General features: G+C 37.6%; 4 protein-coding genes across 8 annotated transcripts; 3 read left to right on the forward strand and 1 right to left on the reverse strand.

The window, feature by feature from the left end:
- The first annotated feature begins 2,634 nt into the window (after positions 1-2,634).
- On the forward strand, positions 2,635-5,264 carry LOC17877524 (phosphoinositide phospholipase C 3). 2 transcript variants are annotated; one of them, XM_023778202.1, is made up of 9 exons: positions 2,635-2,769; positions 2,858-3,128; positions 3,228-3,424; positions 3,506-3,641; positions 3,732-3,926; positions 4,000-4,220; positions 4,309-4,426; positions 4,508-4,738; positions 4,813-5,264. In XM_023778202.1, the coding sequence occupies exons 1-9, from the start codon at positions 2,681-2,683 to the stop codon at positions 5,125-5,127; spliced, it is 1,773 nt and encodes a 590-aa protein (XP_023633970.1). In that variant the 5' UTR covers positions 2,635-2,680; the 3' UTR covers positions 5,128-5,264. The 2 variants fall into 2 exon arrangements, with proteins under 2 accessions (XP_023633970.1, XP_023633971.1); XM_023778203.1 differs by having other exon boundaries at positions 2,635-3,128.
- LOC17880767 (monooxygenase 2) lies at positions 5,242-7,240 on the forward strand. Its single transcript, XM_023778204.1, has 6 exons — positions 5,242-5,480; positions 5,551-5,697; positions 5,767-5,829; positions 5,911-6,073; positions 6,159-6,387; positions 6,469-7,240. The coding sequence occupies exons 1-6, from the start codon at positions 5,401-5,403 to the stop codon at positions 7,014-7,016; spliced, it is 1,230 nt and encodes a 409-aa protein (XP_023633972.1). The 5' UTR covers positions 5,242-5,400; the 3' UTR covers positions 7,017-7,240.
- Positions 7,024-9,983, reverse strand: LOC17878351 (probable CDP-diacylglycerol--inositol 3-phosphatidyltransferase 2). Of its 4 annotated transcripts, none has more exons than XM_023778210.1 (12): positions 9,898-9,983; positions 9,579-9,785; positions 9,278-9,417; positions 9,099-9,171; positions 8,952-9,001; positions 8,660-8,699; positions 8,527-8,571; positions 8,368-8,433; positions 8,167-8,281; positions 8,023-8,079; positions 7,832-7,930; positions 7,024-7,108 (listed from the first exon to the last, which is right to left on the reverse strand). In XM_023778210.1, the coding sequence occupies exons 3-12, from the start codon at positions 9,345-9,347 to the stop codon at positions 7,103-7,105; spliced, it is 621 nt and encodes a 206-aa protein (XP_023633978.1). In that variant the 5' UTR covers positions 9,348-9,417; positions 9,579-9,785; positions 9,898-9,983; the 3' UTR covers positions 7,024-7,102. The 4 variants fall into 4 exon arrangements, with proteins under 4 accessions (XP_023633978.1, XP_023633976.1, XP_023633975.1 ...); XM_023778208.1 differs by lacking the exon at positions 7,024-7,108 and adding an exon at positions 7,519-7,728 and having other exon boundaries at positions 9,650-9,785; XM_023778207.1 differs by lacking the exon at positions 7,024-7,108 and adding an exon at positions 7,519-7,728.
- Positions 9,984-10,440: 457 nt separating this feature from the next.
- Positions 10,441-12,082, forward strand: LOC17879065 (heavy metal-associated isoprenylated plant protein 26). The gene is made up of 2 exons (XM_006282689.2): positions 10,441-10,687; positions 11,555-12,082. The coding sequence occupies exons 1-2, from the start codon at positions 10,610-10,612 to the stop codon at positions 11,936-11,938; spliced, it is 462 nt and encodes a 153-aa protein (XP_006282751.1). The 5' UTR covers positions 10,441-10,609; the 3' UTR covers positions 11,939-12,082.
- Positions 12,083-12,352: the final 270 nt, after the last annotated feature.

Raw genomic sequence — 12,352 nt, forward strand, 5'->3', positions numbered from 1 at the left:
ATTATATAATCATTATATAATTATTCTAATGGCATACTTGTAAATAATATGTTTTTTGAGTGCTTAAAGGTTAACAAAATAGTAGCAAATAGTGATAATGTACTAGTTTCCTAATTGTAAATAGTGATTGTACTAGTTTTATAATTAAGTTTCAAAAATGTACTATTTCTCCATCACACCCATATTTTAGTAGGTCTTTTATTAATTAATAAAATTAAAAAAAAAAAAAGGGTTTATTTATGAACCGAGCGGATGAAGAAGAAGAAAGACGACCGATTGACAAAAAAGAAGCTCTATCTTATGTATCTGAAACAAGTCTCACACAAACTTCAACTTAGGATGTCGCGCACGTAAACAGTGGATCAATTGAAGAGTTTTTATAACTGAGACTTCTCTCTTTTTGTATTTGGCTTACAAAGCTATGACCAATAATGGTGGACCGGCAAATTAAATACCCCCAATATATATATATATATATATATATATATATATATAAGTGATTTTTGCTAATAATATTATACTTGTAATAGAGATAGAGAGTCTCGAACGCGCGCCGATAATGTCTATTATGTAGTACTCTTTTAGTGAATCTTCATCTTCTTTTCTTGTAGCTTATAAATAGCGTAGGAGACAAGACCCATAAAAGACCAACGATGGAGAGGTCCGAGCCAGCACATCAATGGTCCCAGCTTTGGGCTCCATTCCTCTCCCTAGATTCACACACACACACACTAGTTTCCCTTATTATTATTATTGCTCACGAATTTAGACAACTATATAGAGAAAGAAACTATTGTTGACATATATATATATATATATAATTATTCTCAGTCTTCTCTTCTGATATTCGTAATTAATTAATAGAAAATCACACATTATATAATATTCAAACTGTTTGTTTACATTAGCTATACCCGTATCATATTTAACTGAAAGATAATACTTTTTCTTCTAAACAACTTATCCATTCATTCATTCATATTTGCTTGCTTTACTTACTTTTACAGTTTTACTCACACGTTTTGTTTCTTCCTGTTTGGCTGTTTGTTTTGTTATACTATTATAATCAGGATTTTAAGGCGGAGAGAATATATATATATATATATATATATACACTGTAGTGGTATAAAAGAAGATCATCATGTACGTACCAGTCTACAAATAATATTATGTGGATTCATGAATCTTTCATATTTTCCTTTTTCTTTTTTCTTGTTTCTTCCTGTTTGGCTGTTTGTTTTGTTATACTATTATAATCAGGATTTTAAGGCGGAGAGAATATATATATATATATATATATACACTGTAGTGGTATAAAAGAAGATCATCATGTACGTACCAGTCTACAAATAATATTATGTGGATTCATGAATCTTTCATATTTTCCTTTTTCTTTTTTCTCCCCCCCCCCCCCCCACATACAATTTGTATCAAACGTTTAATGCCCATCAAAGTGGTGGTCCAAGACCCTGAGATTTTTATATATGTATTAATTAGTACAGAGTTAATAAAAAGAGAGAAGAGAGAGGCTTTGGCTTGACGAATTAATTTTTTTAATAAGATAAACAAATGTTTTTAAGTTATATAACGAAAAAATAAAAGATTTTGGGGCCGGTGAAAGTGATAGGGATAAAGTGAGATATGTCACTTTACCTAACATTATTTAATTTTTCATATTAATTGTATATGTACCACTAAAAATTTGGCCCTTTCTCCACCATCGACTCTCTCTCTCTTTTTTCTTTTGTAGTTTATTTAAATACTTTTGTAGTACCAATAATAGAAGAAGAAGCACCTCGTTTTTGATATTTCAGCTCCATAAGAAGGGAAATAGACTCACCCAACTTTAAATTAACTATTTTTCTATAAAAAAAAAAGATTTGTTTCTAAAACATGAATAAGTCCACGATCATAATTTTTTCAATGTTCTATATATTCTTTAACTTTGCCTAGTCCAAAATTGATGCATGCAAAACCCCTTTTGAAAAATTAAAAAAAATACAAATTTCTCAACAAATAGAATTACAGTACACTCCATGAGATTGTGGATATTCCGTAATCTAGCTATCTGATAACTCGCCCGATAACCCCTGTAGTGAAGTAAATTATGTATAATGTTGTGTGAACTTTACATTAGAGAAAAATACCAAAAAAATAAAATAAAATAATAATGATCACTAATAAAATAGGTCGGGGTGCTGTGGACTGTGGAGAAGGGTCCCTACTTACAGAACATATATTATAGCTTCCATCCATCAATCACACATAAAAATCCAACCTCTCTCTCTCTCACTTCTGGACCAACTTCATTATCCAATCATCTCTCAATACCTTCACTTTTCTCCCTATTATATATATAATCTCACAGAACAAAAAAAAAAAAAAAAAAAGAATACACAAAATAAAAGATTTGATGCTACTATGAGTGCTCTCTTTAATTGGCACCTCAAAAAGGCAGTAGTAGTTAGCATATATCCCCCTCCCATTAGAAAAGACGTGACAATATAGAGATGTCTACTGGTCCTTTATGTTTTCATCGGACCCATGCATCAATATGTGTATTTGATCCCTCTTATAAAAAGGTTTTAATTAGTAGCCATGCATAAACAAGTTTGCTTTTCCTTATAATAAGTATAATTAATTTATTCAATGGAAGAGCGATCGAGACACGTTCCTTGAGATGATGATGATGCTGCTGCTGATGATGATGACACGAGCATATATTCTTCATCACTTTCACAGCATATCATATACGCTCACTATGTTTGTGTATGTTTCTCATCAGAACTTGACAAAAAAAAAAAAAAAAGAAGCAACAAATGTCGGAGAGTTTCAAAGTGTGCTTCTGTTGTAGCAGAAGCTTCAAGGCGAAAACGAGGCAGCCACCGGTGAGCATCAAGAGACTCTTCGAAGCTTACTCAAGAAACGGCAAGATGTCTTCCCAAGAGATTCTAAGATTCCTGAGTGATGTCCAAGGAGAACGCCACGCTGGCTTGGACTACGTGCAGGGTATCTTCCACAGCGTTAAACCTCACAACGTTTTTCATCATCACGGACTTTTTCATCTCGACGCCTTCTATCGCTACCTCTTCAGCGATACCAACTCTCCTCTTCCCTTGCCTGGCCTCGTAACTTTTTGAATCTTTTTTTCTTCTTCTTCTTTTTAATATATATACATATATATATACATATAACTAATAATATATGGAGCTCTTGATTGGGTTAAGGTCCATCATGACATGAAGGCCCCGCTAGCGCATTACTTTGTGTACACGGGACACAACTCTTACTTGACCGGGAACCAAGTGAACAGCAGAAGCAGCGTAGAACCGATCGTGCATGCTCTCAGAAAAGGCGTAAAGGTGATCGAGCTCGACTTATGGCCTAATCCTTCAGGGAACGCTGCTGAAGTTCGTCATGGCGGGTTGGTCCCTCTAATCCACAGACTCCAAGTTATTAAAAAAAAAAAAAACAGAGTTTCTCATCTTTTTGGTTCTCTCATCAGGACACTTACATCGCATGAAGATCTGCAGAAATGTCTGAACGCCATTAAGGATAACGCGTTTCACGTGTCTGACTATCCAGTCATCATCACTCTCGAAGATCATTTACCTCCCAAGCTTCAAGGGCAAGTTGCTAAGGTGATATGCTTTTGCAGAACAGAGTATATATTTCCTAATTTGAGAAAAAGTTACTTATTACTAATTTAACTGATAATATTATGTTTGTAGATGTTAACCAAAACATTCAGAGAGATGCTGTTTCGTTGTGGATCAGAGAATCGTAAGCATTTTCCATCACCAGAAGAGCTTAAGAAGAAGATTCTGATCTCAACGAAGCCTCCAAAGGAGTATCTTGAGAGCCAAACTGTACAGACCACAAGAACTCCAATGGTTAAAGAGACTTCTTGGAGCATACCAGCAAGTGTGAGAAGAATTGATCTAACCGCGAAATGGGAATGGTTTTGCAAACATTCATATATTTTCTCTGTTGTGGCAGAGTAATAACATGGCATGGAGAAGAGAAAACAAGATTCTTGAAGAAGAAGAATTGGAGAGTGAAGCTGTGGGATATAAAGATTTGATCGCAATTCAGGCTGGAAACTGCAAAAACCCTTTGAAGGATTGTTTGAGTGATGATCCAGAGAAGCCTCGAAGGATTAGCATGGACGAACAGTGGCTTGAGACTATGGTTAAAACCAGAGGAACGGATGTTGTAAGGTAAAGTAACAAAATATACAGCGGGATGAGATGAGTCAAGTACATGTTGAACCTTTGATCGAAGTTGGATAAATTAAAAACAAAACAGGTTTACACAGAGGAATCTGGTGAGGATATATCCAAAGGGTACAAGAGTGGACTCGTCAAACTATGATCCTCTAGTTGGGTGGACACACGGTGCCCAGTTGGTTGCATTTAACATGCAAGTAAGTGGAAGTGGCTCATCATGTATGTACACCGTTTGAGATACTTGTAATAAAAATGGTTAATATTTTAATGTTGGAAAGGGACATGGGAAGCAACTATGGATGATGCAAGGAATGTTCAGGGCGAATGGTGGATGTGGGTACGTTAAAAAGCCTGCCATCTTGCTAAAAGAGAACACACTCTTCGACCCTAGCAAAAGGCTTCCCATAAAGACCACTCTCAAGGTGAAGATTTACACTGGCGAAGGATGGGATTTGGATTTCCCTCAGACACACTTTGATCAATACTCTCCTCCAGATTTCTTCGTAAAGGTAAACAAGAACCACATTTAAACTACACCTTCTTGATCCTGACCCATTCAGAGTAATTGTGTGTTGCACTTCAGACTGGAATTGCAGGAGTAGCCAGAGACACGGTCTCTTACAGAACAGAAACGGCTGTCGATCAGTGGTTTCCTACATGGAGCAACGATGAGTTCCTGTTTCAGGTCTCTGTTCCAGAATTGGCGCTTCTGTGGTTCAAAGTGCAAGACTACGACAATGACACACAGAATGATTTCGCGGGGCAGACGTGTCTTCCTCTGCCGGAATTAAAGTCCGGAGTTAGAGCAGTCCGGCTTCACGATGGAGCAGGCAAAGCTTACAAAAACACGAGGCTTCTCGTCAGCTTCGCCTTTGACCCTCCTTATACGTTTCGTTGAATTTTGATATCTTCAAACAAGCAAAGCAGTGTGTGTTTTATAAGATTATATAAATTTAGAATGTGAGTTTTTTTCTGGCAGGGGATAAAAAAGTACGTATAATAACTCCATAAAACTATACAAGATTCAATTCGATATGTTATTATATAGCCGCCTGCCTAGAATGGGCGGTGCCTTGTTTGACTTGCCCATCTTCCACTTCTTTACTTAAAATAATAAAAAAAAATATATAAGAGAGGAAGAAACAAGCAGAGCTTTTCATACTAGTTTCTAATGGAAGAAGAAGGTACTTTAGATATCGTCATCGTGGGCGCCGGAATCTCTGGCCTTTCCACGGCAGTTGGGCTCCATAGGTGTGTGTCTATGCCGTCTGAGTTATTATTATTAAGCAGAGTAAGTTAACAAAAGTGGTGTGTGTCACAGGCTTGGGATCAGAAGCCTGGTGCTGGAATCTTCGGAGAAACTGAGAGCGACAGGATTCGCCTTTACCACTTGGTTCAATGCTTGGAAGGCCATGGAAGCTCTTGGCGTTTCTCAGCATGTTCGTAGTCTCCATGATCGCCTCCAAGGGTATCAAACTGACACTATTATTAGTATTTTCATATCAACTAGGGAACTCATTACTTGATCTTGATACAGATGGGTGGTTGGACCCATTTCTGCGGGCAATCCTTGTAAAGAGATGCTGTTTCCAGAATCCGAGTATGCTTCTTCTTCTTCTCTTGCACAAAACATATGATTCTACACAGTAAGTAAGAAAAAATTTCAATTATCTTGTGTCAGAGAATATGAGTCTCGATGCGTACAGAGGAAGCTGTTGTTAGAGGCCCTAGCAGCTGAGTTGCCTGAGGAGACCATAAGGTTTTCGTCTAAGGTTGTTCATATCGAATTGTCTGGACACTACAAGATGGTTCATCTCTCTGACGGGACCATTCTCAAAACCAAGGTAGTAACTAAACTTCATGTCCTCTGTAGACCATCTCAGGCCTGGTCATGCTACGGATATTCTAGTGTTTCTAAACGACATTCAGGTTTTGGTAGGGTGCGACGGAGTGTATTCAGTGGTTGGTAAGTGGCTAGGCTTCAAAACTCCGGCTACAACTGCAAGGTTAGCGATCCGAGGGCTTACACATTTCCCGTTAGGCCATGGATTTGGAAAGAAGTTCTTCCAGTTCTATGGAAACGGTGTTCGTTCGGGTTTTATCCCCTGTGACCACAACACTGTCTACTGGTTCCTAACCCACACCTCCACTGATATAGGTAACTGGAACTTTACCTTTCATCTACAAGTTGTTGTTCATATTTTCTACTGTTATTGACTCTTCTCCTTGCGCTTGGTAGACGAGGAGACAAATCCGGAAATTTTGAAAGAGTTTGTGCTGAACAAGATCAAAGACTTACCTGAAAACATTAAGAGTGTCGTGGAGACCACTGATCTTGATAGCATGGTGATGTCTCGACTGAAGTACCGACCTCCTTGGGAACTCCTATGGTCAAACATCACAAAAGACAACGTATGCGTTGCAGGGGATGCGCTTCACCCGATGACTCCTGATATCGGACAAGGCGGTTGCTCAGCCATGGAAGATGGAGTTATCCTCGCTCGTTGTCTTGGCGAAGCTATAAAAGCTAAGCATCTGAAAAGTGAAACAAAAGAAGAAGAAGAAGAAGAAGATAGTTATAAGCGGATTGAAGAAGGCTTGAAGAAGTATGCAGGAGAAAGGAAATGGAGAAGCATTGATCTGATAACAACGGCATATACAGTAGGTCTCATACAGCAGAGCAGAGGGAAGTGGATGAACCTGTTCAGAGACAGGTTCTTGTCGTCTTTCCTTTCTCGGATGCTGTTGAAAAAGTCTCATTTCGATTGCGGAAGCCTTGTCCCGTGAGCAAGAAGGATGGTAGAGCGTAGTGAAAAGATTGTGATTCTTCTCATCTACAGAACAGTTTTCACCTTTGCTTCAAGATTATCCATCTATAACTGTGTATTTTGCTTTTAGTATTACTAGGGATGTCAGCCCGTGCGTTGTCGCACGGGGAAATAAAAACTTAAAATAATTAACATTGTTAAATAACATTTCTAGTGGAAATTGATTATAATCTTCTAACTGTATATTTTTTTATTCAATTTACGAATTTATTTCTTTACTTTTTCTATATTAAATTTGTGAGATTGAGAAAAATTTCTTACAATTTATCCCCCAAATGATATATAGATATAGAAATACTATATAGATTAGAAAGGATTAATAAAACCACAAGGCAAGGTTCAGCGGTGAACAAAAAGCTCGTTTTTATTGAATGAAGAATAGGAGGAACAAGGCTTCAACGTAGAGATTGTTAGTTGACAAGCAAAGCAATGTATAAATTTCTGAGAAAAGAGTGAATGGATTCAAGGTTGCAATCAAGTATCTTTAATCTCATAGAAAACAAAGACCAGAGTTTTATATCTACATCCACCACTAAACAAGATGGATTCTTATGTACACAAATTCTCGTACAAAAGAGTTAAACACGAGACAATTCAAAGAGCACAATAGGTTAAGCCTTATGATGTTTCTCTATGTCATACAAAACACAAACATCTGCAGCCGTTTTCATCTGACACACGCGTCCACAGAAAAAAAACAAAAAAAAAAACGAAAAAACAGATAAGAACCGCCTACTCTATTGAAGGGATTGAATATTTCTGGATCAGACTTACCTGAATCACATTGATGATCTGCTTGATCAACCAGCCAAATATGTTCAAAGTTAAGAGTATAGAGAGTGGTGAAATTTGCGTCAATGATTCAACTACCACCTGAAGAATGAAAACATTTGGAACCCACAAGATTAGAGCAGAAGATAAGCTTAAGAGATAAAAGGGGAAGATAATAGAAGAGAAGCTCTCACGTTCATCAGGTCTTCCGTTTGCTTCTTTGCTATGAGAAGAAGGATAATATAAAGAACCTGTAGTCAGTTGAGAAAAGTCAGTGTCTCCCAAAAGAAATGCATCCAAAAATTTTATCTAGCTCAGATATAAATGTATCCAATTACCTCGCAGGAAACACAGCAATAACCCATGAGCATCCGGTTTCCATAGTAGAGTCTACAGAGCCAGCTTGTGCTATCTTTCACATCCTTATGGCTGGTCTTCCCTGAAAGAAATGTACTGTGAATCAAGTATTAATTTCCTGCTTTGGTATGTCCAAGAAGAATACAAGTTGAAAGAAGAGTTTAAGTTGCAACAAAGCGTACCTATACATTTGGAGCCAGTGACTAGCGATATCTAAAGCCAGCAATGACAGGAAAACCAAGCTAGGCCTGTTTATAGTTATGAAAGTCCAAGACTGTGTTAAACATAGGATTTAAGTATAAAACGTTATGAGAAACGGCAGTTGTAGATAATATCCACACTTGTATATTTGGGAGAGAATCACGAGAAGACAGGCTGTGCTGACTCTGTATCCAAGCACAGACCCCAAATGTTATGATAAAATGTTATATAAATTCAAAAGAATAAGCAGGTTGAATCTAGCGGAAGATTCACCTATCTGTAACCATGTCCAGAACAGCTCCAAATGTAGAGACTGCATGGGGAAGAAGAAAAGAGATGTGTGTCAATATCAATCTCTATCGTTTTTAGTACTGTAGAACAACAGTAAAGTGTTTCTGCGTGCAAAACTATAGATCAATAACAAAATACTACTACGTTGAAACCCAACACAAGCAACACTGGAGTTCCATATTCTTGATAAATGTCAAGATCATACAGGAACGAAAAAAAAAAGAGAAGAAGCAATAATGGGCTAAGAATGAGATGGGGAGAATGATAAGAGCACCTTGGTTGAATTTACGAGCGCACCATCCATCGACAGCATCACAACAAAAACTGGAAAAAAGCACATTGGATATGAAACAAGTAGCAGACACACAGAAAGAGAGGAGAAGAAGATGAGGTTAGGTTGGTATGAAAAGGATAATCTGACCTGAAAAAGTACAAGAGCGAGAAGAGTGTCTTGTTGGAAAAGGCAATGCAGTTCAAGAGAACTCTCAGGTAGCCTGGCATTTTGCATGTAACAGTAACATCAAAAGTAAAAGCCCCCTAGTCATATGGTTTCAATAGAAAGAAAGATTGACATCTTTAAACAGGAAAAAAAACACGGACCAACGAGATTGGGAATGTAAAGGTAGACTGAAAGCTTTGCCGGTCTCTGCTTTGCCTTATTAGCCGCCATAAGAGAGAGAGAGACTTGACTTATGCAATCTGTTGTAGGGAAAAGAAGATATCACCAATGAAGGAAGCACCTGCACAACAAGGGGAATGCATATAGACATCTCCGGTAAAGACGTGAACACACCAAATAGAAGGTCAGTTTGATTTCCAGAGACGCAAGTGGAAAAATCAAAAGAAGCAAATGGAAAACAGAATCTTGGCCTCTTCTCAGGAGAGGAGGGAGCAAACGTACGTGTTTATTTGTCCCATTAAATATTCTCCAAATCTGTCCCCCTTTCTACAAAAGTACAAAAGAGACCACACCTCTCAGGCTCAGCAAGTGTCCACATCCCTTCCATTCTCCAACTCCTCCTATCTATTGACTCTTGCAGATAGAATTCGGGATTGGGTGTGGGTACTCCAAAGGTTGGGATTTATTATTATTTCTTATCTTTGCATGCTGCAAGGGATTGGGCCATAACAAAGATTCATTCATGGCCCAGCCCAAACGTCAAAGCGATGGTAATGATATTAAAATAAAATAATAATAATAAAGAAAGGTCGGTACGTACGTCGGTCGGTGGTGTGAATAGCAGAGCGAGTCATCATCGATTCTCCCGACGATAAATGTACTCCTTCCATCTTCTGTTTCCCCCCATACAAATAATATTTTTATTTTTTGTAAAACATTATTATAGTGAAGTATATTTGTGAGTATTTTCTTAGAAAAGTAGAGCAGCAGAACAAATATAGCCCAAGATCGATCAGTCATCAACTCATCAATCACAGCGCGGGTCTTTTCACTTGTCATTAAAAAAAAGGGAGGAGGGAGGAGGAAGATTCATTCAAGAGAGAAGGGGGAGGGGAGACTAGGAAACTGCTGCTGGGAGCCAGAAGAGAAAAAGGGGAACCCATCCCAAATCCACTTTCACTTCATTTTCTTTGATTTTTGGAATGGAGTGACTTGAGTTGTTGTGAGATATTTTATTATTACTATTTATTACTACTTATTTATTAAACTAATAATAATAATAATAATAATAATAATAGGATATGTCTTTATATGTTCAATTATCTTCCAATTCATCATCATCATCATTTTAACACCACCTCACTTTCCCTTTGCCTCTTTTTACTTACCGGTTCTCCCTCTCTCTCTCTCTCTCTCGCTACTCTCTCCCTTCTCCTAGAGAAAGTTTCCTTCTTCTTTTTTTTCTTTTTAATTACTCGCTACCTCCTCCAGTGTTCGTTCTTTAGATATCTCACAATCTATATTATATAAAAATGGGTGTTCTTGATCATGTCTCTGATATGTTTGACTGCTCTCATGGCCACAAGATTAAAAAGCGCAAACAGCTCCAGGTTCTCCCACCTTCCTTTCTCTTTCTTTTTTTGTATTTTATTTATAATTTTGAGAACTCATCACGACCATAAGATTCAGCTTAATTAACAAGTTTCTTTTGTAGATCTTGATTTGCAAGAACAAGCATAAGTTTTTTTTGTTAGACTAACAAAAGAAGTGATTTGATGAGTCTGGTACTAGAGAAACTAAGCTTCGATGTATAGTTACAACAAGGAAAATTCTTTTCAGTTTTAAGTTACTAGATCTAGTTTAATTAGTCCCATTTCTTTTTATATATATATATATAAAAAAGAAGACCATTAGCAAGTCTCGAGTGTGTTAGTGTTAGGTTAGTAATAAGATGAAATTACTCTACCTTGTTTGCTTCCTTTAACTAGTTCAGATCTTTAATTACGTAGGTATATTCCCTTCAAATTGGCGGTGTACAAACAAAATATATATAATTCGATTGAAGTGGTTCCTTTGTCTTTTGAGTTAATAATATACTGTAGATACACACACTTAATTAAAGTAGTAGTGTTCCTAACGCCGACCGACCAAATAGATTCTTTTCATCTGGAATAAACAAAAGAGATTAGTCAGTCATACATGATCCATCTGTTAGATTTCACACCGGGAGGCGGGATTAGTGTGTTTAATTTCTATTCTTCATTTGTCATCACTTATATAGAAATCATTGATTTTCGGCTTAAGCACGTGAATTCTCTCTCTATTTATTACAAATCTACCACACACAATTTAGTAGTATACTTCTAGTATATATGATTGTCGACAATTTAACTATTAATTTTGTCTGTGAATTGTAGATTAATTTTGTTTGTCGTTTTTGGTTTGCGCTATATATGTATGTGTGTGGATGAGAATAGACGGTGGAGATCAAAGTGAAGATGGACTGCGAAGGTTGCGAGCGCAAAGTGCGGCGCTCGGTGGAAGGCATGAAGGGTGTCTCCTCTGTGACTTTGGAGCCCAAATCCCATAAGGTCACCGTTGTCGGCTACGTCGACCCAAACAAGGTGGTCGCTCGCATGGCTCACCGCACCGGCAAGAAGGTCGAGCTCTGGCCCTACGTCCCCTACGACGTGGTCGCTCACCCTTACGCTGCCGGCGTCTACGACAAGAAGGCACCTTCCGGTTATGTCCGCCGAGCTGATGACCCTGGCGTCTCTCAGCTCGCTCGCGCTAGCTCCACCGAGGTCCGCTACACTACTGCTTTTAGCGACGAGAACCCCGCCGCTTGTGTTGTCATGTGATGATTTTAATATATATGTTAATTTTGTTGTACGTACCGCTCGTTTCACTTTCTTATGGATTTCATTAAAACATTTGTGCTGTCTTGTTTAATTTGTATATTAATTCTACTATTTATATATAGCTCGTAAAATATGCTTCTTCTTCTTCCTCCTCCAAATTAAATTAAAGACACATTAATGTTGTGTATGTTTTCGCAATCAAATGATTTGTATCCTATGGTTGGCAATTGTGTGAAGAAGGCTTCAAATGCGGATCGAGCTATAGCTAATTAGAAGAGAACCAATAAAAACACTAAATACTTTCTTTTAACAAAAAATAAAAATAGAGAGAATTAATGAAGAATAGTTGAGACAAAAGGATTCCGAGCTTCCCTCTTTGACCTTGGAAATCCTCAAACACAGGGGATCAACATA

Source organism: Capsella rubella, unplaced genomic scaffold, assembly GCF_000375325.1.
Source record: "Capsella rubella cultivar Monte Gargano unplaced genomic scaffold, Caprub1_0 scaffold_7, whole genome shotgun sequence".
NCBI classification, from domain to species: Eukaryota; Viridiplantae; Streptophyta; class Magnoliopsida; order Brassicales; family Brassicaceae; genus Capsella; species Capsella rubella.

Bases quoted from the DNA above. Each gene is read 5' to 3' on its own strand.
- LOC17877524 (XM_023778202.1), top strand. From the start codon at position 2,681: ATGATGATGATGCTGCTGCTGATGATGATGACACGAGCATATATTCTT. The intron at 2,770-2,857 runs GTATGTTTCTCA...CTGTTGTAGCAG, and splicing joins TATACGCTCACTATGTTTGT to AAGCTTCAAGGCGAAAACGA. The intron at 3,425-3,505 runs GTTGGTCCCTCT...TTCTCTCATCAG, and splicing joins GCTGAAGTTCGTCATGGCGG to GACACTTACATCGCATGAAG.
- LOC17879065 (XM_006282689.2), top strand. From the start codon at position 10,610: ATGGGTGTTCTTGATCATGTCTCTGATATGTTTGACTGCTCTCATGGC. The intron at 10,688-11,554 runs GTTCTCCCACCT...GGATGAGAATAG, and splicing joins AAAAGCGCAAACAGCTCCAG to ACGGTGGAGATCAAAGTGAA.
- LOC17878351 (XM_023778208.1), bottom strand. From the start codon at position 9,347: ATGGCGGCTAATAAGGCAAAGCAGAGACCGGCAAAGCTTTCAGTCTAC. The intron at 8,282-8,367 runs GTACGCTTTGTT...CTTGATTCACAG, and splicing joins CACTGGCTCCAAATGTATAG to TACATTTCTTTCAGGGAAGA. The intron at 8,080-8,166 runs GTAATTGGATAC...AACTGACTACAG, and splicing joins ATTGCTGTGTTTCCTGCGAG to GTTCTTTATATTATCCTTCT.
- LOC17880767 (XM_023778204.1), top strand. From the start codon at position 5,401: ATGGAAGAAGAAGGTACTTTAGATATCGTCATCGTGGGCGCCGGAATC. The intron at 5,481-5,550 runs GTGTGTGTCTAT...TGTGTGTCACAG, and splicing joins ACGGCAGTTGGGCTCCATAG to GCTTGGGATCAGAAGCCTGG. The intron at 5,698-5,766 runs GTATCAAACTGA...ATCTTGATACAG, and splicing joins CTCCATGATCGCCTCCAAGG to ATGGGTGGTTGGACCCATTT.